A 27,643-nucleotide genomic window follows, 5' to 3' on the forward strand; every position below is an offset into this window, starting at 1 on the left:
GTTTCACTGAGAGGACGTGTCCACACAAGACGGAGCCACATCCTGGGGATAGGCTGCTTTGTTCCCCGCACCAAGGTTCAGAATCTCTGCAGTCCTACCTGAAGGCATCCTGGGACAAGATGCCCCAAGACCCCTACCTGGGACTCAATGACAAAACATCAAGTCTTGTTAGAGAAAAGCGTCACCAATAGCCAATAGCCACACTCTCCCACCCGCCTACTTATTGTATGTTGTACGTCCTGGCACTTAATTTACGCACTCGTTGTATGTGGTACTTAGTTATAGTTATAGTTGTGTAGGATCTTATCCTAGCTATCTTTGTTGTATACGGGGAATGAGTTAACCTAGCGATTGTAAGTGCTTATCACTTGGTTCTATGAACATTCTTACTGTACCGACAGCGATATATTATTGCTTCACCTTCTTCTGAAAAATGGACTTGTTGTAAGTTGCTTTGGATGAAAGTGTCTGCTAAATGCCCTAAATGTAAAATGTAAATGTAAATACAAAGTCGTATAATGAGACAGTGAGATGTTGAGCAGTGAGCAGTCGTAAAGACCCGCACACAAGCTTGCTGCTCAGACCCGGGTCTCTCCCCGCCCCCCCGGGGGGCCCAGCAGGGGCTCCAGAGCGTGCCGCAGCAGGTCCGGCATTCAGGCCTGACTCTGAGGCACGTTCCTGGGCACGCCGCCCGGGAGAGCTGGGTATGGTCTGGGGAGGTGGGCTGATTAGAGAGCCGGAGACGCAGCCAGACAGCAGGTCTGCTCGGTCGTGTAAGAGCAGGCAGATAACCACCACCTAGCCCAGCCGGCGATTACCACCCGCCCACCTGGGGATGGGGGTCTGGGAACGGAGGGGTTTGGAGGCAGGCTAACCAGAAGACTGGCGGCTCATAGGGATGTTTGATGGTTTTAATGACGTTTCTGCTGCTGGTCAGTGATTGTGTCTTGATTTTAATTGTAATGTTAATGCAAATCTCTGTTCTGTATGCACTGACTGGAAGTCTGGGCGGACCAAATGACCCTGCAAAGGAAACTGTTACCACCCCCCCGCCCAGACTGACACACACACAAGCCTTGACAAACAGACACAAACAAGCCTGGACAAACACACACACACACCCACACAAAAGCCTGGATACACACACACACACACACACACACACACACAAACACACACACTCACTCCAGCCTGGACACACACACACACACACAGGGGATGTGTTAAAGTGTCTCACCCCTGCCCTCCTCCTCATCTGGCCTCTCCCTCAGGGCCTCGGCCACGGCCCCCTGCAGGGTGAACTCTGAACAGCAGCGGAGACACTGCAGCCACCGGGCGCCGCTCGGACGGCCCACCGCCATGACCACATCACGCTGACGGTTCAGCTCAACCACACCACACAGAATGTCAGACAGTATCTGAGGATGGGAGACAGGAAGTGACAACGTTTGAGTGGGCCTGTCGCTGTACTATAGCCTGGCTCCGCCCGCCCGCTCAATTTGAATTTCCCTTCAGTACTACGTCTGGGTCTGCGGTATGTTAGTGGGTTTTCTCCATCCAGATCCAGAGTGGCACTGTGCAGATCCAATAGTTTTAAACTTCAACAGACACCCGCCTTCAAGTGAGTTAACGTTTGTCAATTGAGTAAGTCCAGACTCTGTGCAAATGAAATGAAGTACGAGAGTCTTGTAGGAGCAGGCTAGCTGTACGATAGGCTGTTGCCCAAAAGAGACATGCAGGGAGGTATTTTTAGATTGTTTTTAAGGAGCATTTGACGTGTGTGCGTGTGTTTATGTGTGTGATTGTACACTAGGGGTGGGAATCTCTTGGCAACTCACGATTCGATTCTGATTATGAGGTCAACGATTCAATTCTAAAACGATTATCGATGCATCTCGATGCAACAATTTTTTTTATGTACATTTCCATGCGTGATTTTATATATATATAAAAATATATATATGCAACTGAGTTTGCTACTCACAGTTTGCTAATCACTTCCTACTTTTGTGATCATTAAAGACATCAACAAATGAATTAACTTATGTAATATTTTATTAGAGAAAAAGCTTTTGTCACAAATATGACTTTCTATGAAGAATGCAGCTTGCATTACAACACTATGGAAGTATGTAAAAAATAGGTTTCAGTTTTCTTTTCTTTCTAATCTTTCTTTTCTATGCCATTAAAGAAAAAGCTGCTCTTGAATTAGAAGGAGTAATTGTGTCTGGCTGTGAGTTCGCGTGCATGCTATGCGTAGGCTGATTCGCAATTGTGTCAAGACAAATCAGATTGGCCAATACACACTGAAGATAAATTAAATAATTTTAAAATTACTAAAATTATCCCTCTATGGCGAACAAAAAGTTGCAGAAGGCGAACAAATAAAAAAAAAGGTTATTAATTTATCTGCATCGAGACGGAATCGTTCTAGAGAGAATCACGACGCATCGAAGAATCAATTATTTTTCCTACCCCTATTGTACACATCAATGTAGTGTGCATCTGCGTGTGTGCCAACCTGTATAGCGTGCTGTGGGTTGTCGTCCAATAGGACGTAGCTCCGCCTCCTCTCTCGGCCGATCACACTGAAGTGAAGAACCACACCAGGAAGAGACTCTACCTGACCCTGAGAGAGTGAGAGAGAGAGACCGAGAGACAGATAGATTATACACCTACTTGAATTGCCCCCCCCTCCTCCTCCTCCTCACCTCACCATCCCTCCTCTTCCCTCCCTCCCTCCTCCTCCCCCTCTCCTCCTCTTCCACCTCATCATCCTCATCACCTCCCTCTTCCAGGAGTTCTGTGTGACCTTTCACCCCCCCTCTCCTCCTCACCTCCAGGAGTTCTATGTGACCTTTCACCCCCCTCCTCCTCCTCACCTCCCTCCTCCATGAGTTCTGTGTGGTCTTTCACCCCCCTCTCCTCCTCCTCCTCACTCACCTCCCTCCTCCATGAGTTCTGTGTGACCTTTCACCCCCCCCTCTTCCTCTTCCTCCTCCATGAGTTCTGTGTGACCTTTCCCCCTCCCTCTCCTCCTCCTCACCTCCCTCCTCCAGGAGTTCTGTGTGATCTTTCACCCCCCTCTCCTCTTCCTCCTCTCCTCCCCCTCCCTCTCCTCCTCACCTCCCTCCTCCAGGAGTTCTGTGTGATCTTTCACCCCCCTCTCCTCTTCCTCCTCTCCTCCTCCTCCTCCTCCTCCTCACCTCCCTCCTCCAGGAGTTCTGTGTGACCTCCAGTCTGCTCAGGGAGTCCAGGTCCAGCCGACGGAGCTCCATGCCCCGCTGCACCTCGACCTCCACCATGAGGGACTGCTTCACCCTCAGGAACACCTCCTTCCCCTGGCTCCTGCTCCTACTGCTCTCCTCCTCCTCCTCCTCCTCCTCCTCTTCTTCCTCCTCCTGCTCCTCATCACCGCTGGACAGCACTCCCACCAGCAGGGGGGGACACAGGTCCACTGGGAGAGAGACAATGAGCACTAGAGTCAGTGAGTTAAGATACCTTAAATTCAGATAAAATACGTTGAATTAGGATAAGTTAATTTAAGTTGAGATACATTGAATTAAGATAAGATACGTTGAGTTAAGATAAGATATTTTAAAGGTCCCATGGCATGCTACTTTATGTATGCTTTAATATAGATATTAGTGGGCCCCTAACACAGTATTTGAAGTCGTTCCCGAAATTCAGCCGTGGTGCAGAATTACAGCCACTACTAGCCAGTCGCACATTGAGCTTTCCCCAAACACGCTGTTTCGGTGTCTGTAGCTCTAATTCAAATGAGGAGGAGAGAGGCGGGTCAAACATTATACGGAGGAGGGTGGGGGTGTGGCCTTGAGCAGCTTGCGGCCGAGGTACCATGCACTCTGTTTACAGTGGATGTATCGCAATGGCGAGGCGCACACACCATTGGCCGTGTTCTGTAAATATTCTAGAAAACCCTGGGTGCTCCGGCGGGAGTCCTGGAGCTCTATATCTCAATAATATCCTATTATAAATAGATATCCATATCATATAATATATATTATCACGGCCAAAAGCTGTGTGTGCCTCCAGACGATATTATGAATCTCAAATGATTGCGTCCGACGTCCCAGGTTCTACCACTTCCACATCCATCTGAAGTAGACTGAACCACGAACTGGAGGAGAAAGAGATTGGGTCGGCTTAGCTCAGGAGGTAGAGCAGTTGTCTTGTAACCGAAAGGTTGCTAGTTCAATCCCCAGCTCCTCCTAGCTGAGTGTTGATGTGTCCCTGAGCAAGACACTTAACCCTAACTGCTCCTGACGAGCTGGCTGTCGCCTTGCATGGTTGACTCTGCTGTAGGTGTGTCAATGTGTGTATTAACCGATGTAAGTCGCTTTGGATAAAAGTGTCAAATGCCCTAATTGTAATTGTAATTGAGATTGTTGCCCGCGATTGTCTCTCACTGGAGCTCCGCTGCCCGGCGGTGCTTTGCAGCGGTGGTGCCTCACGGCAGCGGGCAGCGGGCAGCAGGGCTCCGGCGGGAGACAATCGCGGGCAACAATCCCTTTCTCCTCCATGTCGCAGTTCATGTACTCCAGGGAGTCAAAGCCAAAGTTCCTTTCCCCCAATTCCTTCTCAACCATGGCTGAGATAACCCCCACTACAGTATCGTTGTGGAAATACCAGAGACGTGAGAACCAACGTGTTATGCACCATAACACCAACAGCAGAGTGTACAACACTTGCGTTACAGTGTGTGTTATCCCACACACACGTGGCGCTCGCACGGTCGTGTCTCATTGTCGGGCAAGGCAGAGAAAGGGGAGGTAGCTTGGCCCCTTATGACAACATATGGGGCCACATTCCAAATCAGCGCACCTGAGCTTCTATTTTTTCAAAGTGCTCGCTTTACACCGAACGCAAGTTTTATGTTAATGTTAGAAAACCTCATAAAGTGAGATTTCAAGACTTTCATGCCATGGGACCACCACCTCGGCGCTGCCCGCTGCCTCAGCGCTGTGCCTCGGCCCCGCAGCGATGGTGCTATGTGGTGGTGGTGCCTCGCGGCAGCGGGCAACAGGCAGTAGCCGTGTGAGCGCCACATGTGTGTGTGTGTGTGTGTGTGTGTGTGAATACACACGCTGAAACGCAAGTGTTGTACACTTCTTTGTTATTTGGATAAACGTTCTGCTGTTAGTGTTATGGCTCATAACAAGCAACATAAGGTAAGGTTTGCGTAAAGCTCCCATTTGGTCAAAAGACTAGACTGCGTCGGGTTCTCCCGATGTCGTCCTCTCTAGAATGTTTCAAGACCACGGCCAAAAGCTGTGTGCTCCTCCAGATGATATTATGAATCCGAGCCATTGCGATACATCCACTGTAAACACTAGCGCATGGTGGCAGCAAGCTGCTCAGGGCCACACCCCCACGCTCCACCTTGACCCGCCTCTAAAAAACGGCACGTTTGTGGAAAGCTTATTGTGGGACTGGCTCGTAGTGGCTGTAATTCTGCACCAAGGCTGAATTTCTTGAATGTCTTCAAATACTGTATTAAGGGCCCACTAACACCTATGTATAAGCATCCATAAAGTAGCATGCCATGGGACCTATAAGTTGAATTAAGTTAATTTAAGAAACGTTAAATTGAGTTAAATTAGGATAAGTACATTTTAGATAGGTTAAGTTAGGATAAGATACGTTCAATTGAGTTAAGTAAAGCCGGAATGGGTGGAACACCTGATGGAAAATCACTTGGTAGACATAAAAATTTAATTTTCCTTCCTAATCATATGCTTCTCCTTCTTGGCATTTATGCAATTTGGCTAATAAAACTATGGTACATGAACGCCTTTAACTGGCTTAATCCAGTTAGGACTGGGAAACAGGAAGGGGAGGAACCCAAGACGACCCCGACCATCAGATGGACGTCAAGGGGGCCGCGGGTGTGCACCACCATTAAATAACCTCAGCGGTCAGGTCAGTGTGTCTGGGCCCTTAAATAAGTAAGCTTTAGTAAAGATACCTTAAATCAAGATAAGTCAAGTTAAGATACCTTAGGTTAAGATAAGTCAAGTTAAAATATGTTAAATTCAGTTAAAATACATCAAAATACATTAAGATTTGTTTGGTTAAGAAAAGTAACAATAAGTCAGGATAACTTAAAGGGGAACCACCACCCTCTGCTGTTTTCTGATGTAAGAGAGGACATTTCATACCAACCTGGTCTCACAGGAATCCGTGAAATGACCACGGACGCTTAACTCAAAATCTGTGGAATCCTCACGGAAACACGCCAATTTCCATGATATGGCTGCGGATTTTGCTCCAATGCAAGTTGATGACACTCATATTCCGTGGCACACACACAGATCCCTGTTTCAATAAACGAGTCGACCACAGGTGCTTAACTCAAAATCTCTGGTGGCCTCACGGAATCACTTAAATTGCCTTTGATATACCAATGGAATTTGCTCCAATGCAAGTGAATGACTCTCATATTCCGTGGCACACACACAGATCCCCATATCAACGACCGAGTCGACCATGGGCGCTTAACTCAAAATCCTTGGTGGCCTCACGGAATCACTTAAATTGTCTGTGATATGCCAACGGAATTTGCTCCAATGCAAGTTAATGACACTCATATTCCGTGGCACAAACACACAGATCCCTGTCTCAACGACCGAGTCAACCTGGTCTCACAGGGATCTGTGAAATGACCATATAGAATGAAATTTATATTGACGGTATGGCACTATATCCCTGTTCTCGCCCATGCACCCATCTTGAATTTAATAGACCATTTTCGTTGCTTCGAGGAGGTGGTCTTTGTATATAATAATTAAATAAATAAACATCTATATATAACAAAATAAATAAATATCTATAAATATGTATGTGTATTTATATATACAGTGGGGCAAAAAAGTATTTAGTCAGCCACCAATTGTGCAAGTTCTCCCACTTAAAAAGACGAGAGAGGCCTGTAATTTTCATCATAGGTAAACCTCAGCTATGAAAAAAAAAAATAATCCAGAAAATCACATTGTCTGATTTTTTAAGAATTTATTTGCAAATGATGGTGGAAAATAAGTATTTGGCCACCTACAAACCAGCAAGATTTCTGGCTGTCACAGACCTGTAACTTCTTCTTTAAGAGGCTCCTCTGTACTCCACTTGTTACCTGTATTAATGGCACCTGTTTGAACTCCTTATTAGTATAAAAGACACCTGTCCACAACCTCAAACAGTCACACTCCAAACTCCACTATGACCAAGACCAAAGAGCTGTCAAAGGACACCAGAAACACAATTGTAGACCTGCACCAGGCTGGGAAGTCTGAATCTGCAATAGGTAAGCAGCTTGGTGTGAAGAAATCAACTGTGGGAGCAATTATTAGGAAATGGAATGCATACAAGACCACTGATAATCTCCCTCGATCTGGGGCGCCACGCAAGATCTCACCTTTGGGGTCAAAATGATCACAAGAACGGTGAACAAAAATCCCAGAACCACACGGGGGGAACCTAGTGAATGACCTCCAGAGAGCTGGGACCAAAGTAACAAAGGCTACCATCACTAACACACTACGCCGCCAGGGACTCAAATCCTGCAGTGCCAGACGTGTCCCCCTGCTAAAGCCAGTGCATGTCCGGGCCCGTTTGAAGTTTGCTAGAGAGCATTTGGATGATCCAGAACAGGATTGGGAGAATGTCATATGGTCAGATGAAACCAAAATAGAACTTTTTGGTAAAAACTCAACTCGTCGTGTTTGGAGGAGAAAGAGTGCTGAGTTGCATCCAAAGAACACCATACCTACAGTGAAGCATGGGGGTGGAAACATGCTTTGGGGCTGTTTTTCTGCCAAGGGACCAGGACGTCTGATCCGTGTGAAGGAAAGAATGAATGGGGCCATGTATCGTGAGATTTTGAGTGAAAACCATCTTCCATCAGCAAGGGCACTGAAGATGAAACGTGGCTGGGTCTTTCAGCATGACAATGACCCCAAACACACCGCCCGGGCAACTAAGGAGTGGCTTCGTAAGAAGCATTTCAAGGTCCTGGAGTGGCCTAGCCAGTCTCCAGATCTCAACCCCATAGAAAATCTTTGGAGGGAGTTGAAAGTCTGTGTTGCCCAGCGAAGGCCCAAAAACATCACTGCTCTAGAGGAGATCTGCATGGAGGAATGGGCCAAAATACCAGCAGCAGTGTGTGAAAACCTTGTAAAGACTTACAGAAAACGTTTGACCTCTGTCATTGCCAACAAAGGGCATGTAACAAAGTATTGAGATGACCTTTTGTTATTGACCAAATACTTATTTTCCACCATAATTTGCAAATAAATTCTTTAAAAATCAGACAATGTGATTTTCTAGATTTTTTTTTTCATTTTGTCTCTCATAGCTGAGGTATACCTATGATGAAAATTACAGGCCTTTCTCATCTTTTTAAGTGGGAGAACTTGCACAATTGGAGGCTGACTAAATACTTTTTTGCCCCACTGTACATGTGCACATACACGTATATGAGAATGCATATCTATTCAGACCTGTAATTGATGTCTTCGACTTTTTCTCACAGCTATAGATAAAAATAAAAAATTAAATTCTCTATTAATGGTTTCATATAACCGAGTCACCGTTAAAACAAATGAGTTTCAGCTCTAATGCTGCTACTGTCTGTAATATGTTTCCATTTAGATTATTCGTCAGGATATTTTGTTATTATTGTCCGAGTCTGGTTTTAACTAATGCTGGGCTTACACCAAAAGATTTTCACAGTCACAGACTAAAAACTGAAAGGGTAGCATGAGGGTTCTTCCCGTTAGTCTCATCCCACCCCTAGTCATGATATAACTTCTGTTGTGATTTGACACTATAATGAATAAAGATTGATTGATTGATTGATTGATTGCTACAGCTGTCAATTTTAGCCCTTGAGTTCATAGTTCATGCCAGGGCTGAATTTTTGTCCCAGTCCAGCCCTGCCTAACCCTAACCCTAACCCAAAACCTCCGAACCCCCCCCCCCGCACCCCTCCCTGCCCTCGGGGTCAGAGAGGGCCAACTTTCGGTGTGGGGATCCCAGTTATGCCCTAGAATAAGGTAGTGAAGTTTCAGGGCGGTTGGACCTTCCTAGCTCAAAAACTGTCTTTCAACCACATTCTGATCCACTAGGTCTTGCAGGCAACACTGAGAGGCTTTGTCCAAAAAACTTAAATTTTGGAAAACTTTTTTTCTCTAAGGGCTAGAAATCCAAATCTCGGATATGTCGTTCTCAGGACCCCGGAAAATGTGCGTATACATTTTGGCATCTCTAGCTATCTTAAAAAGGCAGGAAAAGGGGCGTGACCTCCAACAGTAAGGTAAATGTGCATAAGAAAGGTAAGGTTCTGGTCCCCATTTTTGGTGGGATGGAGGTGTAAATATGTGCCTTAAGGGGTGTAGATACAGCTGGCCTGTGGACAAGATTTTGTAGTCTGGGGTCAAAAGGTCAAAATGAGTCGGCACCACGCCCCTTATGAGATAACAAAAAGTTAATTTGAATTTCTCTCATAACTTTTTGTCATTATTAAAGAGAGGCCTGATTCTCAGATATGATCATAGATGGCTAGGGTGTAGGTCTGGGAAGAACTTCAGGCCAAAATCTTGCAAGCGAGCCGCTGGGTGAGGTGCAACGAGATGAATCACTTGCTGAGTAATTTCTTGTAGGGCTGGAATCCCTAAGTTGATGATCGTATGCGTCCTTTGAGACCCTCGTTGATATAAAAGAGCCCCCAGGTCTATAGCTTACTTGTTACTGTCCTTAACTCAGAAGTTACCTATTGCATCACTTCCTTTAGGGCTTCGGCCTCCTAATTGATCATTGTAGTATATTTGGAATGCCCTCTTTCATAGATATGACACCACCACCACTGGGGCATGGCAACAATTCTACATATCCATATGGGGAGGGGGGGTGCTTGTGGACAGTAGGGTACACTAGACATGAAAAGGAAGCTTGCAATGAGCAATTCAATCACCAGAAATAGTCAATACACACTCAGGGGGAGGAATGACCTCTCACACATGATATCGTAATGAATTATTTCAAATAACCCTGCCTTGTTCAATCAATGAGCTTGATGTTTTTCTTTTACAAATAGGTTATAGGCTGTGTCACTACCAAATATGTCCGTGCGCATCTCTCAGAGTGACGTAACTAGCTACCAGACAGTGATTAAAAAAATTTGTCAAGTTGATTTCAAAAGTAACTTATTAATTACAAGTCTAAACTGTGAAAAATTGAAAGATATGGGGGGGGGGGGGGGGGTCGATGGCAACCACCATAGCAACCATGATAGTCACGTGACATGGACGCATGCCCGTTGAAAAGAATAGGCCAAAAAAACGCAGGCGTGTCACATGTTTAGAGCCGTTATTGTAATGTGTTTTCTGCTGTGGGCAGATTTACTACAATCTGGTGTGAGACTGGGTTTAAGGAATGTGGTTAGTTTCAGTTTTTGAGGGGGCTGCTCAACAATCTGATAAATTGGATTGTTGGTTTGACGAATCCTGCGCAGCCCGCCCCCCCCTTCTGAAGTCGAAAATAATCTCCCGATTTAAATGCATTGGTTTAATATTGAAATGAAATATTAAAATATATATTATATATAAATGAATATACAATTGTTTAGTTATAATATTATAAGTAGACCATGTAGCTATTATCGTTATAACAAGATCTGTATCTGACCATTGACAATCCACTTCCACCAATCCAATCAACGAAGAGGGTTGTAACACCAAGTAACACGGTGTGCTTTTTCTATGGGGAATGTGGTATGACAATATTTAAATATTTATAATATAAAAAACTAGCCTATATGTAGGCCTACAGCATATCATACATTTGAAATATAGAGTTAGACTATTATATGTATAAGGTTATAGGCCAAATTTGGTTAAAATGCAGCCTCTGCTGGCCCACATCTAGATTGTCTCGTTGTCTGTTATACGCTTTATAGGTTAATTCTATTTAAATTATTATAACCATGTAGCCTTTATTTTCTTGGCGTTATCATTACATCCTTTCTCGTTACATCGATACAAATTATTGTTATAACGAGATCTGTATCTGACCATTGACCATCCTCTCGGAAATGAATGAAATTCATATTGACGGTATGGCACTATATCCCTATTCTCGCCGGCCCTTCTTGAATTTAATATACCACTTTTGTTGCTTCGAGGAGGTCTGGTGGTCTGCGTATATAATAAATAAATATATATAAATATGTATGTATGTAAATAGGTATATACATACCTATTTATTTATATATATTTATTTATTTATTATATACGGAGACCACCAGACCTCCTCGAAGCAACAAAATAAATAAATATATAGGCCTATGGATAAATATGTATGTGGATATATATATATGTATATATTTATATATATATAAATACACATACGTATTTATAGATATTTATTTATTTTGTTATATAAAGATTTATTTATTATATACGGAGACCACCAGACCTCCTCGAAGCAACGAAAATGGTCTATTAAATTCAAGATGGGTGCATGGGCGAGAACAGGGATATAGTGCCATACCGTCAATATGAATTTAATTCTATATGGTCATTTCACGGATCCCTGTGAGACCAGATTGACTCGGTCGTTGAGACGGGGACCCATGTGTGTGTGCCACGGAATATGAGTGTCATCAACTTGCATTGGAGCAAATACCGTTGGCATATCACAGACAATTTAAGTGATTCTGTGAGGCCACCACAGATTTTGAGATAAGCGCCCGTGGTCGACTGGGTCTTTGATACGGGGATCTGTGTGTGTGCCACGGAATATGAGTGTCATCAACTTGCATTGGAGCAAAATCCGGTTTGATAGAACAGGCCATTTTGAATATCCCTGGCCTTGACATCGAGACCAGGGACATTAGCATAATCCAACCTCTATCAGGTGAATAACCACACCCATTCCAAACACAGATATGATGAAGAATGAGAGGAGCTCTGTCGGGTAGAGCTTTTATGACACAACGAGTGTGTGGATGGTAGGCTTCCCAGACACATGTAGTATAAGGCCACGGAGTGTGTGGATGGTAGGCTTCCGTATTATACGCTATAAGTTACGTGAAGTAAAATATATGTAAATAAAGGATAGGATTAAAGATGATTAGATACATTTAGATGAACATTAAAATACACATTAAGAAGAATGTACTCCAATGAAACGCCACTTTACCTCCCAGGTCCTCCTCCTCCTCCTCCTCCTCCTCCTCTTCTTCTCTGGTGTCCCCGCTCTTCTTCATGGGCCCGGACCCGTCCTCTCCCTCCAGGGTGGACTGGGTCTCTCCCGGGCTCTGACAGCTCCACCGCAGGGTGGACTCCTCAGTCTCCTGCTCCACTCTCCCAGCCCAGGCCCCCTCCCTGGGCTGGGAGCAGGGGGCTGGCGGGGGTGGGACCTCCAGGACCTCCGGGAGCTCTGGTGCCCGGTCTGGGGGGAGGTCTAAGCCATTGCTGCTGGCGGTGAGGGGAGTGGAGGTGGTAGGTGGTGCCACCTCAAGGTGATGCTGGTAGCGCAGCCAGTCCTCCCCCAGCTGCTCCCGGAAGCTGTCCATCCGCTCTATGTCCTTCTGGTGGGGGAGCACGATGTCTACCGGGAGGAAAGAGGACTTTTACTTTGAAATGTACTGTATGTATATATGTCTACCGGAAGGAGATTGGACATTTACTTTGAAATCTATGTATATTTCTCTACCGGAAGGAGAGGGGAATTTTACTTTGAAATGTACTGTATGTATATATTTCTACCGGAAGGAGATTGGACATTTACTTTGAAATCTATCTATATTTCTCTACCGGAAGGAGAGGGGAATTTTACTTTGAAAGGTTTTTATACATCCTTCTGGTGAGGTAGCACGATGTTTACTGCGAGGAGAGGACTTTTACTTTGAAAGATATGGGTTTTCTGGTGACGCGCACACACCCCTACCTTGAGAGGAGGTCCGTGGTCTGGGCTGGTGATCTGTGTCGCTAGGTTCAGAGATGCTGGCCCTCCTCACCTTCACCTTGGCCTGCAGGAGGAGGGGAGACAGTGAAGGAGAGGGACACTAGCCTGCACGGAGCCTGGGCCCGTATTACAGAAACTACCTATCTTAAGTCGTAAGTTAAGATAGGAGAAGTGTAAGATAGGATTTTTCTCAATTTGGTATTACAGAAACATATCCTATCTTAATTTAGGAATCCTATCTTATCTCAGGTTAAGATATCTTAAGTAGGCAATCTAGAATCGACATAAAATAATTCAGCTTTTATGTCTGTTACCTAGCAACAGATGAAGCTTACGTGCGCATCCAATATTTTTTAACTATCCGTCGACGCAACGGAGACGGCAAGCACTGTGATTGGTCCTCTAACAAAGTCATTTCCGGAATGACTTCTCCGGTTTGACTTTGCACCTTATTTACTTTGTACATTGTTTACTTTGCACATTAAGGACCAATAAAACACCAAATAAGTTTTGAAAAGCTTTGGAATTTTATTTACAACACTATGGTTTGTAGTCAACATATAAGATCGATCGGTCGGCGAATTGCATTGCATATCTGACATCCCGACAGAGAACTTCGAATGCTCGAGGGGTCTCCGTAGTTACGGAGTCGGATTACGGATTAAGCCTTTCAACAAACATATTTCGTCGATCACCATTAGGCCTACGTCTACAATTTTGCTGCGCTACATGTAATAAAAGAGCTGCCATCTCGCTAATTTGTAACAGTAAATGAGAGTAAGGAGAGCTGATGGGTCATCCTAAAGTTAGGACAGTTTATTTGATATTTGGTAATTTAAGATATTTCTGTAATACACATTTCCTATCTGGAGTTAAGATAAGAACCCTGGCTTTAGGATTGGCCGTTCTGTTATGACTTTTTTCCTAACCCTTGTTACCATAGTTACCAAACAGATATGATAGGATTTTTGAATTAGGAAGTTTCTGTAATACTGCCCCTGGTGCCCATCCTGTTTCTCTGGTCAGGTTGGCCCCATCCCGTTCAAAGCCTCATGATATGACCAATCAGGGCCTGGGTGGGAGGGGGTCATTTGTTCGGGACCAACAAGGAGCGCCACAGTCTGCCAAGTAAAATAAACAATGGCGGCGCCCCAAGGAAACTATAGCAACCCAAACTGTTTTATCTTAATTGGACTGAGTAACATTGTTAAAAGATGACAAAAATTCTCCACCGAAGGCTTTTCTGACATTGGAATATTATTTTTTACCTCTACTTCAAACCGGATTCAACCGGAGTGAAGAGAGCAAGAGCGTAACTCTCATTGGCTGGACGTTATTTTAACATTGAAAGGCCGTGCCCATATTTGGAAATCTATTGCTGCCCGGCCAAGGCCTCTACAATAACTCTCCGTTGTTCAGGCAGGAAGCGTACCCTGGCCTTCTTCCTGCGGACCCGCGTCACCGCCACCTCGCCCACGGACATACTGTCGCTCAGCTCCCCCGCGCCACTGGACCCTTCCTCTGCACCACGCTCCGTTTCCCTGGCAACTGGGGGCGGGGCCTGGGAATGGCCAATGAGCTGCCCCGGTTTGGGCAGGACCTTAGGGGAAGTGTCAGACAGTGAAACGTGATTGGCTGTTGACTGACTCATCAAAATGAACTGTATTAATAAAATTGTTGTACAAGTTGTTTCACAAATACATTGTTTTTGTTATTGTTGTAGCAGTATTTCTACAAAACAATGTCTAATGCTAAGTACTTTGAAAATGATTGACTTACAGACAGCTCTGATGAGGTCAACGTGCAGCCGTCCAGCTTGAGCTGAAACCAAAACACAGTGGCTTTGAGGGTGTAGGGTAGATGTGAGGCTGTAGGGTGGATGTGAGGGTGTAGGGTGGATGTGAGTCTGTAGGGTGGATGTGAGGCTTTAGGGGTGGATGTGAGGCTGTAGGGTGGATGTGAGGCTGTAGGGTGGATGTGAGGCTGTAGGGGTGGATGTGAGGCTGTAGGGGTGGATGTGAGGCTTTAGGGTGGATGTGAGGCTGTAGGGGTGGATGTGAGGGTGAAGGGTGGATGTGATGCTGTAGGGTGGATGTGAGGCTGTAGGGGTGGGTGTAGGGGTGGGTGTGAGGGTGTAGGGTGGGTGTGAGGGTGTAGGGTGGATGTGAGGGTGTAGGGTGGATGTGAGGGTGTAGGGTGGATGTGAGGGAGTAGGGTGGATGTGAGGGTGTAGGGTGGATGTGAGGGTGTAGGGGTGGGTGTGAGGGTGTAGGGTGGATGTGAGGCTGTAGGGGTGGGTGTGAGGGTTTAGGGTGGATGTGAGGGTGTAGGGGTGGGTGTAGGGGTGGGTGTGAGGGTGTAGGGTGGATGTGAGGGTGTAGGGTGGATGTGAGGGTGTAGGGTGGATGTGAGGGTGTAGGGTGGATGTGAGGGTGTAGGGTGTTTATGAGGGTCTAGGGGTGGATGTGAGGTGTAGGGTGGATGTGAGGGTGTAGGGTGGATGTGAGGGTGTAGGGGTGGATGTGAGGGTGTAGGGTGGATGTGAGGGAGTAGGGTGGGTGTGAGGGTGTAGGGTGGATGTGAGGGTGTAGGGTGGATGTGAGGGTGTAGGGTGGATGTGAGGGTGTAGGGTGGATGTGAGGGTGTAGGGTGGATGTGAGGGTGTAGGGTGTTTATGAGGGTCTAGGGGTGGATGTGAGGGTGTAGGGTGGGTGTCAGGGTGTAGGAGGTCTACTGACCCTGAGGTGGGCCGCCCGGGGGGAGAGGTGACGGACGGTTGCAGTGCGGTGGTTCCTCTGGAAGAACAGAGGGTTCCCATCCAGGATGAGCTGGGGGAGGAGGAGGAGGAGCACGTTAGGGTCACACACTGTTTTTGTGTGTATTAAACGCAGAAGCACACGTGTGTGTGTGTGTGTGTGTGTGTGTGTGTGTGTGTGTGTGTGTGTGTGTGTGTGTGTGTGTGTGTGTGTGTGTGTGTGTGTGTTACCGTGTGGAGAACATGCAGCAGTGCCAGAGGAGCGAGCTGAGAATGTTCTAGCAGCAGGTTGTAGGCAAGGTCCACATGTTGCAGCGACGACAACTGTTCTACACCTGGAACACACACACACACACACACACACAGTAAATGTTGGATTACAATTCTGCAGCTCTCATTGTATTTATGTAAATATCAATCAAAACCGTTGTGAATATTTATCATGACTCCACATTAAGAACAAGGGTGTGCGGATATTTTGATTCTGCAACATGTTTACCTTCATAGTGTGTGTTTGTGTGCGCACATATAAATGAATATGTGATTATAAACGTATGCGTGTGTTTAAGTGTGTGTGTATGTGTACATATGTGTGTTACCATTGATGGTCTCCAGCTCGTTGTTGCGGAGGATGAGTGTGTGCAGCTTGGCCCGAGCGCTAGGGGCAAGCGATGGCGCCCTCTGCAGGTTGTTGTAGCCCAGGTTCAAATACTCCAACTCACTGAGAGGCTGAGAGACATAGAGACACGCAGACAGACAGAACGACAGACAAAAAGACAGACAGACAGACAGACAAAAGATAAGAGATACATAGATAGACAAGGAGAGAATGGGAGAGAGTCTGACAAGGTAAGCCAGGTTAAAGGGCTGATTATGGTCCCACGTTCACGCAACGCAATGACCACGCAGACGGTTCGACGCAGTCGTGAACCTTTATAGTTCTGCGTCAGGTTTTAGTGAGTGGACCAATCACAGCCCTTGCGGCTGCGTTGCCTCAACGGAAGGTAACGATTTTTGTGAGGTGCTTGGTCAGGCCCTTGCGGTGGATGCAAGGACGGTACGCAAGGACGTAAGGGGTCCGTAACCCCCTTGCGTTGCGTGAACGTGGGACCATGATTAACCCTTAAGTCCATCAGCCAGCCGATACAGAAGCTCTGCCCAGGACTGTCAGTGCTTCAGGACAACCCTCCGACAGTTCAGCCCCGCCAAGTTACCAATTAATAAAAATTAAATACCACAAAGAAACATTGGAAAGAAACTACAAAACCTCAAAGTCAGTCACACTTATATCTTACCAAAAATAGAGGATATCTGATCTTGATGAATCTCTCACACACACACACAGACAGAGACATAGAAATAGAAGAGAAATAGAAGGAGCCACAGAGAGAAAGAGAAAAAGAGGGAGAAACAAATTGAGAGAAAGAGAAAGAGAGGGAGAGGCAGAAAGAGAGAGAGAAAGAGAAAGAGGGAGAGACAAAGAGAGAGAAAGAGAAAAAGAGGGTGAGACATAGAATGAGAAAGAGAAAGAGAAAGAGAGGGAGAGATAGAGAGAAAGAGAAAGAGGGGGAGGGACAAAAAGAGAGAAAGAGAAAGAGAGAGAGAAAAGTCCCTTTCAAACATTAATTATATTATCGGCGAGGGCTGCATGTGTGAAAGGGGGTGGGAGAGAGAGAGAGAGTGAGCAAGACATATTTTAAGTTATCTTATTTAAATATAAGTGTAAGATAATTTGAAAATGTTTGTATGTATGTAAATGTATGTTTTCCATGCCAATGAAGCTCTTTAAATTGACCTTGAGAAAGAGAGCGTGAGAGAAAGAGAGAGGAAAATGTTGTGCTTTGACAATGTAAATGTATTCTTTTCCTATCAACGAAGACCTTTGCATCTGTAAACAAAGAGAGATATAAAGAGAAAAAATACAAAGCAGGAATTGTGAGAGCGAGAGAGAGAAGATGCTGTGAGTGAGAGCGAGAGAAACAGGTGGCGAAGGACCCAGATAAGGAGAGTGCACAGAGAGAGAATATGGAGAGAGAGAGAGGGTGAGAATATGGAGAGAGTAAATATGGAGAGAGAGAGAGAATATGGAGAGAGAGAGAGAGAGTGAGAATATGGTGAGAGCGAATATGGAGAGAGCGAATATGGAGAGAGCGAGAGAGAGAGAGAGAGAGAGAGAGAGATACCTTGAGGAACTCAGCACAGTCCTGGATCTTGTTGTGACTCAGATCCATAGACCTCAGCACATTCAGAAGACTCTGAGGAAAACACACATTACACTTATCACCACTGTGTGAGCGTCCGCCTGTGTGTATTAATGCGTGCATGTGTGTGTATTAATGCCTGCGTGTGTGTGTATAAATGCATGCTTGTGTTTTAATGCATGCCTGTGTGTGTGTGTGTATTAATGCGTGCGTATGTGTGTGTGTGTGTGTGTGTGTGTGTGTGTGTGTGTGTGTGTGTGTGTGTGTGTGTGTGTGTGTGTGTGTGTGTGTGAGTGTGAGTGTCTGACCAGCGAGGCGTCGAGGCAGGTGATAGAGTTGTAGCTGAAGTTGAGAGTGTGGAGGTCTAGCCAGGGGAGTGCAGAACTCAGGTCCCCTCCACACAGTGACAGCAGCTCCTACACAAAGACACACACACACACACACACACACACACACACACACACTTATTATTATACACACACACACACACACACACACATACACACACACACACCCCCACACGTGTGGTACCTCCAGGGAGGTGAGGCTTCTGGAGCACTTGAAGACCTCCAGCTGTGAGTACACTCCTCTCAGACCCTCCAGACGGTGAGGAGGGATACGCTTCAACTGGAGGAGAGAGAGAAAGAAGAAGAAGAATAAGAAGAAGAAGAAGAAGAAGAAGAAGAAGAAGAAGAAATAGGAGAAGAAGATGAAAAGGAAGTATAATTGATTCCATTGTTCTGAACGTATTCTTTGATCAAGTGGAGGTGCAGATTCTTAAAGCGAGGTAGATATTTACCTCCAGGATCTTGAGGGACTTGAAAGGGAAGATCTTCACTGCAGACTGAGTCCTCGACCCGGGCACCTCTATCAGCTGGGAAATCAGAATACAACGTTGAACACCATGAACCCCATTTAAATACACCGTTATATTATGCACTAAACAACGCCACTGCTAGAAATGCTTGTAGAAATGCGTGTTTAAAATTGTAATACTAATAATACTCTATAATAATGAAATGTGTATAGAGTGCATCTCAAGCTATATGGCTCTTTCCTTCTCTCCCCATCCTCCTTTTCTCTGTATTTTTTCCTCTCCCTTCCTTCACCCTTCTCTCTTCCCCCATCCTTCCCTCCCCTTCTCCCTCACTCCCTTCATCCTTCGCTCTTCCTCTTTTCCTCCCTCTCCATCCCTTAATCACTCTCCTCTTCTCCCTCCCTTTATCCTTCCCTCTCTTTTTCTCCCTCTTCCCCATCCATCATTCTCCCTCCCTCCCTCCTTCCCCCTCTCCCCCCCCCCCCCCCCCCCCCCCCCCTCCCCACACACACCTTCAGCGAGAAGGTCTTCTGCAGCACGTCAAACAGGAACTGCAGCTCCAGCAGGGAGTGTGTGTCGGCAGGGTGGGAGGCCAGCGCCAGGAAGCCGTGGGGGGCGCCGGGCCGGGAGAGCAGGTACTGCTCGAACAGCAGTGTGAGCTGGGCCAGCGTGGACGCCTGAAGGGTCAGGGTGCTGCTGCCGCTCAGCACCTCGCCCCCTGGGGGCAGGGAGGGTGGGGAGGGGGAGAGGGGATGGGAGGTGGTGGGGAGGGGAAGAGGGGAAGGTGGAGGGGAGAGGGGGCCGGTAAGAATATATAACGGAACTCAGACTTAATAAAAGGACAGGGCACTAACCTGCCCTGTCCACTTCGGTAGTCCAATGGTTAAAAACATTGTTTAGATATGCAAAATAAGGGTAAGTGTGAGTGTGAGTGTTACCATCGTTTCGGAGCAGCGCGGCCAGGCTGTGGACAAGGGAGGACATGCCTGTGTGTGCAACAGCCATCCTGAAAACCCAACGACACACACCAGGACATCACAACACTAGAATGTGGTCTGTGTGTGTGTGTGTGTGTGTGTGTGTGTGTGTGTGTGTGTGTGTGTGTGTGTGTGTGTGTGTGTGTGTGTGTGTGTGCGTGTGTGTGTCGTCACATGTCCGTAACTGCAGCCCTGCGGATCCCAGTAGTATGTGAGCATGTGACAGGGGGTATATTTTCACTTTGCTTTGTTATGCCTACAAAACATAGGTGCATTCACTATTGGGCGTCCTGTGTCTCAGGAGCGGGTTGGCTGGTAACCGGATGGTTGCTAGTTCGATCCCCCCTCCTCCTAGCTGAGTGTCGAGGTGTCCCAGAGCGAGCCACCTCACCCTGACTGCTCTGGCTGTCACCTGGCGTGGTTGACACCGCCGTCGGTCTGTGAATGTGTGCATGTGAGGCAATATTGTAAAGCGCTTTGAGTGGCCATTTGAGAAGCGCTGCATAATTGCAGCCCATTGCAGTCCATTAACCATGTACCATTCATCTGCCTCTTCCCTTTTAAACTCCCCCTCAGCCCCCCTACTTAAATAAAACAAATGTTTAATAATATAAGAGTCGGAAGTCGGTCCTTGACGACGTGACCTTGGTGTTTGGTGCATTTAAGTCCCCTTAACTAACCCTTAGGATCCGTGCCGCGATCCCCTCAACCCCACCGTCATGTTTCCGTACACAACAACACACAACAGTACACGTACCTTCATCACAGTGGGAAAATAGACAGTGTAGTGCAAAGTTATTTGATCACTTTTAACACCCCAAACCTTCGGGATACGTACCTTTAATAGGACAATCTAACAGCACTGTTTATTAGCGGAACATTCCCAAAATGAACCCAAATGTCTGACATCAGAAGAGCGAGCAGCGAGGGAAGATGTTGACATTTTATGTCACGTGACGCTGTCAACAACGGCAGAGCGAACGGCAGCCGACACGGGACAAAAAGAAAAAAGCGCTTCGTTAAAAAGCATCGTTGACAGGTGTCACCTGACACAAACTGTCAACAAGCGCCTCTCAACTCATTCATAGCGTTATCGTGAGAGAGGGGGGTTCCATGATTTACATGGTTTCCACATACACACAGACACACATACACACGTTATTACACGCACACACGCACACGCACACACGCACACACACGCACACACACACACACACACACACACACACAAACACATGCAGGTTTTGTAAGTCATTACGTGGGTCATTTGTCATCTGTTCATGAAATTTGAACAGACACAACAAACAGACAAACAATCTTAAACTGTATGAGGGATGACACAGGAATAACTTCACCATGTAACTTTTTTGTTAACTGCTCAGATTTATTGAAGTGAGGAACTTCCGTAAAGATGGAAAGAAATTGGATGATTCGGAGTTTGCGGTTCAATAGATCATCAGTGAAACACTGTTGCGACACAAATGACACCTCTAATTAAATGTATTAACCTAGAGAACCAACTACAACCTTGTTTTCATCCAAACAAGCCGTCTTTAGCGAACGGTGAACTGCATTGGCTTCTGTGAGCTGTCGGCTTTCAGCGGCGAGCTTAGGGAACATCTGCAAAGTGCAAAACGGAAAACTCAAATTTCAATAGCGTCGCCATTATTGACTCTAGAGCCCCACAACTTGTTCCATATAGGCATGGCCTCTATATAGTCTTACTAAAACCTTTGTTTTTTAAAAATATATCTCTTCTTATTTTTGAGGATTTTTATTTGGCAAAAATTGCAATAGCGTCACCAATTTTGACTCTATAGCCCCAAAACTTGTTCAATATAGAGATGGTCTCTATATGGTCTGATTACAACCATTAGTTTTGAAAAATATATCTCTTCTTATTTTCTAGGATTTTTTATTTGGCAGAAATTTCAATAGCATCGCCGTTATTGATTCTATAGCCCCAAAACTTGTTCCATATAGGCATGGCCTCTATATGGTCTGATTACAACCATAAGTTTTGAAAAAGATATCTCTTCTTATTTTCTAGGATTTTTTTATTTGGCAGAAATTTCAATAGCGTCGCCATTATTAATTCTATAGCCCCAAAACTTGTTGCATATAGGCATGGCCTATATATGGTCTTACTACAACCTTTAGTTTTGAAAGATATATCTCTTTTTATGTTTGAGGAATTTTTATTTGGCAAAGATTTCAATAGCGTCGCCATTTTTGACTCTAGAGCCCAAAAACTTGTTCTATATGAGAAAGGCCTCAATATAGTTTTACTACAACCTTTGGTTTTTAAAAATATATGTCTTCTTATTTTTGAGGATTTTTTATTTGGCAAATATTTCAATAGCGTCGCCATTATTGACTCTAGAGCCCTACAATTTATACCATATAGGCATGGCCTCTATATGGCCTAAATACAACTATTAGTTTTGAAAAATATATCTATTCTTATTTTTTTGAGGAATTTCTATTTGGCAAAAATTTCAATATCGTCGCCATCATTGACTCTATAGCCCCAAAACTTGTTCTATATAGGCATGGCCTCTATATGGTCTTACTACAACCTGTACATTTGAAAAATATATCTTTTCTTATTTTTGAGGAATTTTTATTTGGCAAAATTTTCAATAGCGTCGCCATCATTGACTCTATAGCCCCACAACTTGTTCTTTATAGGCATGGCCTCTATATGGTCTTACTACAACCTTTACATTTGAAAAACATATCTTTTCTTATTTTTGAGGATTTTTATTTGGCAAAAATTGCAATAGAGTCACCAATTTTGACTCTATAGCCCCAAAACTTGTTCAATATGGAGATGGTCTCTATATGGTCTGATTACAACCATTAGTTTTGAAAAATATATCTCTTCTTATTTTCTAGGATTTTTTATTTGGCAGAAATTTCAATAGCATCGCCGTTATTGATTCTATAGCCCCAAAACTTGTTCCATATAGGCATGGCCTCTATATGGTCTGATTACAACCATTAGTTTTGATAAAAATATCTCTTCTTATTTTCTAGGATTTTTTTATTTGGCAGAAATTTCAATAGCATCGCCGTTATTGATTCTATAGCCCCAAAACTTGTTCCATATAGGCATGGCCTCTATATGGTCTGATTACAACCATTAGTTTTGATAAAGATATCTCTTCTTATTTTCTAGGATTTTTTTATTTGGCAGAAATTTCAATAGCGTCGCCATTATTAATTCTATAGCCCCAAAACTTGTTGCATATAGGCATGGCCTATATATGGTCTTACTACAACCTTTAGGTTTGAAAGATATATCTCTTTTTATGTTTGAGGAATTTTTATTTGGCAAAGATTTCAATAGCGTCGCCATTTTTTACTCTAGAGCCCAAAAACTTGTTCTATATGAGAAAGGCCTCAATATAGTTTTACTACAACCTTTGGTTTTTAAAAATATATGTCTTCTTATTTTTGAGGATTTTTTATTTGGCAAAAATTTCAATAGCGTCGCCATTATTGACTCTAGAGCCCTACAATTTATACCATATAGGCATGGCCTCTATATGGCCTAAATACAACTATTAGTTTTCAAAAATATATCTATTCTTATTTTTTTGAGGAATTGTTATTTGGCAAAAATTTCAATATCGTCGCCATCATTGACTCTATAGCCCCAAAACTTGTTCTATATAGGCATGGCCTCTATATGGTCTTACTACAACCTGTACATTTGAAAAATATATATTTTCTTATTTTTGAGATATTTTTATTTGGCAAAATTTTCAATAGCGTCGCCATCATTGACTCTATAGCCCCAAAACTTGTTCTTTATAGGCATGGCCTCTATATGGTCTTACTACAACCTTTACATTCGAAAAATATATCTTTTCTTATTTTTGAGGATTTTTCATTTGGCAAAAATTCCAATAGCGTCACCATTATTGACTCTAGAGCCCTACAATTTATTCCATATAGGCATGGCCTCTATATGGCCTAAATACAAACATAAGTTTTGAAAAATATATCTCTTCTTATATTTTTGAGGAATTTTTATTTGGCAAAAATTTCAATATCGTCGCCATCATTGACTCTATAGCCCCAAAACTTGTTCTATATAGGCATGGCCTCTATATGGTCTTACTACAACCTGTACATTTGAAAAATATATCTTTTCTTATTTTTGAGGAATTTTTATTTGGCAAAATTTTCAATAGCGTCGCCATCATTGACTCTATAGCCCCAAAACTTGTTCTATATAGGCATGGCCTCTATATGGTCTTACTACAACCTTTACATTTGAATATATATATATATGCGTAGCTAAGGACCTAACAAGCTGCAGTCCTTACAAACATTGCGATCATACAGCTAGCAAGACTAGGATGGTGGAAGATGTGATTTCTCTAGTGTTAGTGTAACTCAGTACTCAGGGAAATCACTTCCGGAATAGCCACTTCCGGTCCGACTGGATGTACTAACAAATAAAGACAGCTCGATTAAATTAAAGCCTCAGCATAAAAACAGCGACGAATAGGGTCCAGAACAATATCTCTTCTTGTTCTTGAGGAATTTTTATATTTATATATAAAAACGTCAATATCATCGCCATTTTTGATTCTATAGCCCCAAAACTTGTTCCATATAGGTATGGCCTCTATGTGGTCTTACTACAACCATTAGTTTTAAAAATATATCTCTTCTTATTTTTGAGGAATTTTTATTGGGCACAAATTTCAAAAGCGTTGCTATTTTTGACTCTATTGCCCCAAAACTTGTTCCATATAAGGATGGCCTCTATATGGTCTTACTACAACCTTTACTTTTAAAAAATATATCTCTTCTTATTTTTGAGGAATTTTTATTGGGCAAAGATTTCAATAGCGTCGCCATTTTTTACTCTATAGCCCCAAAACTTGTTTCATATAGGGATGGCCTCTATAGGGTCTTACTACAACCATTAGTTTTGTAAAATATATCTCTTCTTATTTTTTAGGAATTTTTATTTGGCAAAGATTTCAATAGTGTCGCCATTATTGACTCTAAAGCCCTTGAAGTCATTGAACGTGTGCCATATGGCGAACCAGTGACATGGCACCATTGTATGGTAGTCACAAGGAAGCACGATGACTCCCCCCGCAGGACCGTGGACCTCTCACCTCTCAACAAGTTCTGCCAACGTGAGACCTTCGCCACTGAATCCCCATTCCACCTCGCGCGTCGCATCCCAGGGGACACCTGGAAAACCGTCACGGACGCCTGGAACGGCTACCATAGTGTATCGGATCGTCGTCTGACCACCTTCATCACGCCCTTCGGCCGCTGGCACTACACCAGAGCGCCTTAAGGTTTCCTTACATCTGGGGACGGCTACAACCGTCGTTTTGACGCTGTCCTCTCGGACTTCGAGCGCAAAGAACGTTGTGTGGATGTCCACTATGACACTGAAGCTGGTTCGGCCTTGTCAACCAGGTGGCGAACTAGGCCCAGTTGCGCGACACTATGGCGCTATTCAGGCCGTTCCTCAGCCCACGCTGCAAGTTCTCGTGGTCCCCTGAACTGCAGGAAACCTTCCAAGCGTCCACACAAGCCATAATTGGGGCCATCCTTGAGGGCGTGGAGATCTACGACATGCGGAGGCACACCTGCCTCCACCCTGACTCGCCGGTTCACGGTTACTATCCTCGGCGGAGCAACGCTATGCGGCCATCGAAGGAGAGGCCCTGGCCGTGGCCCGGGGCCTGGAGCAGACACAGTATTTCACACAAGGATGTGACAACCTCGTCGTAGTCACCCAATCATTAGCCCCTTGTGAAGATCTTCGGGGACCGCAGATTAGATGAGATAACAAACTCACGCCTGTTCAGAATCAAGCAGCGTACCCTCCCATGGCGCTTTGATATTGTGTACCTGCCTGGCAAGAGCAACCATGCCGCTGATGCGACTTCGAGGCATTCTTCCCTCTCGGGCTCGGCAAACGGCCTCTCGTTGGGATCGCCAAGCGTACCTGACGCCGTAGAATCAGCATTTATGGCTTCCATCCGTGACAATGTACAAGGACTAGGAGCCATCTCATGGTCCCTTCTCGCACGAGAGACGGCAGCTGACGCGTGCCTCGGCCGCCTTCTGTACCTGATCGAGCATGAGGGTAGGGTTGATGTTAATGACCCTGTCCTAGAGAGTCTGTCGCCAGTCTGTGGGTCCATCTATGCCCAGGATGGCTTCCTCCTTTATTACGACCGTGTCGTGGTTCCACCGTCCCTCTGTGAAAGAGTCCTTCGGCAACTGCATGCTGCCCACCAAGGAGCTTCTGCGATGGAACAGTTTGCCCGTGCCATCGTCTTGTGGCCCGGGACGTCGAGGGACATCCAGGCCACCAGGTATGGATGTTCGGACTGTACGCGCAATGCTCCGTCACAGGCAGCCACGCCTCCCCTACCATCATCACCACCTTCCACCCCATTCGATGCAGTGTTTGCTGACTTCTTTGATTTGGAGGCCTCCACTACCTGGTTATCGGAGATCGACTCTCGACCTGGATGGAGGTCCTATGCTCCACAGCAGGAACTGATCAAGAGGCTCGGCTGGCTTGGTTTGCCACCTGCGCACGTTCTTAGCCACCTTTGGCGTGCCGGTGGAACTTTTGAGCGATGGTGGTCCAATTCAAAGCTAGCCATACAGAGGACGAATGGGAGGGCGGAGGTTGCGGTAAAGACTGCTAAGCGCCTTCTGGTGTCCAACACTGGCCCAACTGGCGGTCTTGATCATGATCGCTTTTTGTGTGCCATGTTACAGTTGCGCAACACACCTGACCCCGACTGCAACCTCTCACTGGCGCAGATTATATTTGGTCGTCCCTTCGAGACTCATTTTTGTTCATCAACAGACTACAAAAGTTCTCAAACCCTCATATCCGGCTGCTCTGGCGTCAGGCATGGGCGGCGAAGGAGGATGCCGTTCGGACCCGGATGTCCCGCACCACTGAATATTTGAGGGCTCACTCAAGACCACTCCGCCCATTGGTTCTTGCTGAGACCGTATTCCTGCAGAATCAGCAGGGCCCAAGTCCACACAAGTGGGACAGGTCAGGGGTCGTGGTGGAGTCGCTGGGTCACGATCAGTATCAGGTTAGAGTTGACAGGTCGGGGCGCCTGACTTTGCGCAATCGGCAATTCCTTCGCAGCTACACTCCAGCCACCCCCTACGCCCGACAGCAGCCAACTGCCCTGTTGCCGCCACCCACGACCCTGGACCGCCAGCCCCTGCCTGTCCACCCGGGGCCGGTGATGCACCAGGGTGTCGTTCCACAGGCAGCAGATAGACCCTATGACACGGCTTTGGACACCTCCCCGCCGGAGCCCCCTGGTGAGGCATCCTCTGGTCTCGGGGCCCGGGATGTCCCCGTTCCTACAGGCGTCGGCCCGGATGCATCGCTTCCAGCATCGCAGGCACCGTCGTTGCTGCCCCATCTTGGACAGCTGTGCCATGCGAGGAGGCCACCCAGACGCTACGAGCCTGAGAAAGGCCATTGGATACAGGACTGAGTCCGTTAACCTATTCCCATTCATAGCTTTCCGGACTGGCGGGGATGCAGAGTTTACCACCGGGGGATACCACCGGGGGATAGTACTAGGGATAGCATTGGATTGCAGACCGCTGACCGGCTCAGTTAGGAGTCTACCTTATTGTGTTTGCCAGCCTTACAGACGTTCCTGTTACAGAGGATAATAAGCTGTTAACATAATTCATGTAAGTCCATTATCATTCTTGATTACTATAGTTGTTTTTGTCAAGGTTGGTTAAGTTCCTGAAGATATTTATGTTATACATGTGCATGTAGGAATTACTGGTTGTAGCTTATGTTGTTATTTTGTGTATTGCTGCAGGGCTTCTTCATCGTTGTCATAAAATAAGAAGATTGACA

The 27,643-nt window shown here is 45.4% G+C and overlaps 1 protein-coding gene across 1 annotated transcript in view; it reads right to left on the reverse strand.

Moving 5' to 3' along the window:
- Nucleotides 1-20,688, reverse strand: part of stk11ip (serine/threonine kinase 11 interacting protein) — a 30,891-nt gene extending 10,203 nt beyond the window's left edge. Inside the window, exons 1-17 of the mRNA XM_079735430.1 lie at nucleotides 20,573-20,688; nucleotides 19,696-19,763; nucleotides 19,270-19,475; nucleotides 18,740-18,814; nucleotides 18,472-18,567; nucleotides 18,249-18,356; nucleotides 17,923-17,994; nucleotides 16,339-16,468; nucleotides 15,971-16,074; nucleotides 15,723-15,812; nucleotides 14,764-14,805; nucleotides 14,417-14,584; nucleotides 12,967-13,048; nucleotides 12,217-12,627; nucleotides 3,207-3,457; nucleotides 2,522-2,629; nucleotides 1,238-1,418 (exon numbers count right to left, since the gene is read on the reverse strand). Coding sequence (XP_079591556.1) covers nucleotides 1,238-1,418; nucleotides 2,522-2,629; nucleotides 3,207-3,457; nucleotides 12,217-12,627; nucleotides 12,967-13,048; nucleotides 14,417-14,584; nucleotides 14,764-14,805; nucleotides 15,723-15,812; nucleotides 15,971-16,074; nucleotides 16,339-16,468; nucleotides 17,923-17,994; nucleotides 18,249-18,356; nucleotides 18,472-18,567; nucleotides 18,740-18,814; nucleotides 19,270-19,475; nucleotides 19,696-19,762 — 2,191 coding nt within the window. The 5' untranslated portion in view covers nucleotide 19,763; nucleotides 20,573-20,688. The remainder of the gene's footprint in view (nucleotides 1-1,237; nucleotides 1,419-2,521; nucleotides 2,630-3,206; nucleotides 3,458-12,216; nucleotides 12,628-12,966; nucleotides 13,049-14,416; nucleotides 14,585-14,763; nucleotides 14,806-15,722; nucleotides 15,813-15,970; nucleotides 16,075-16,338; nucleotides 16,469-17,922; nucleotides 17,995-18,248; nucleotides 18,357-18,471; nucleotides 18,568-18,739; nucleotides 18,815-19,269; nucleotides 19,476-19,695; nucleotides 19,764-20,572) is intronic.
- Nucleotides 20,689-27,643: the final 6,955 nt, after the last annotated feature.

The sequence above is a fragment of the Pollachius pollachius genome (genome assembly GCF_949987615.1).
Source record: "Pollachius pollachius genome assembly, chromosome: 4".
In the NCBI taxonomy this organism is placed as follows: Eukaryota; Metazoa; Chordata; class Actinopteri; order Gadiformes; family Gadidae; genus Pollachius; species Pollachius pollachius.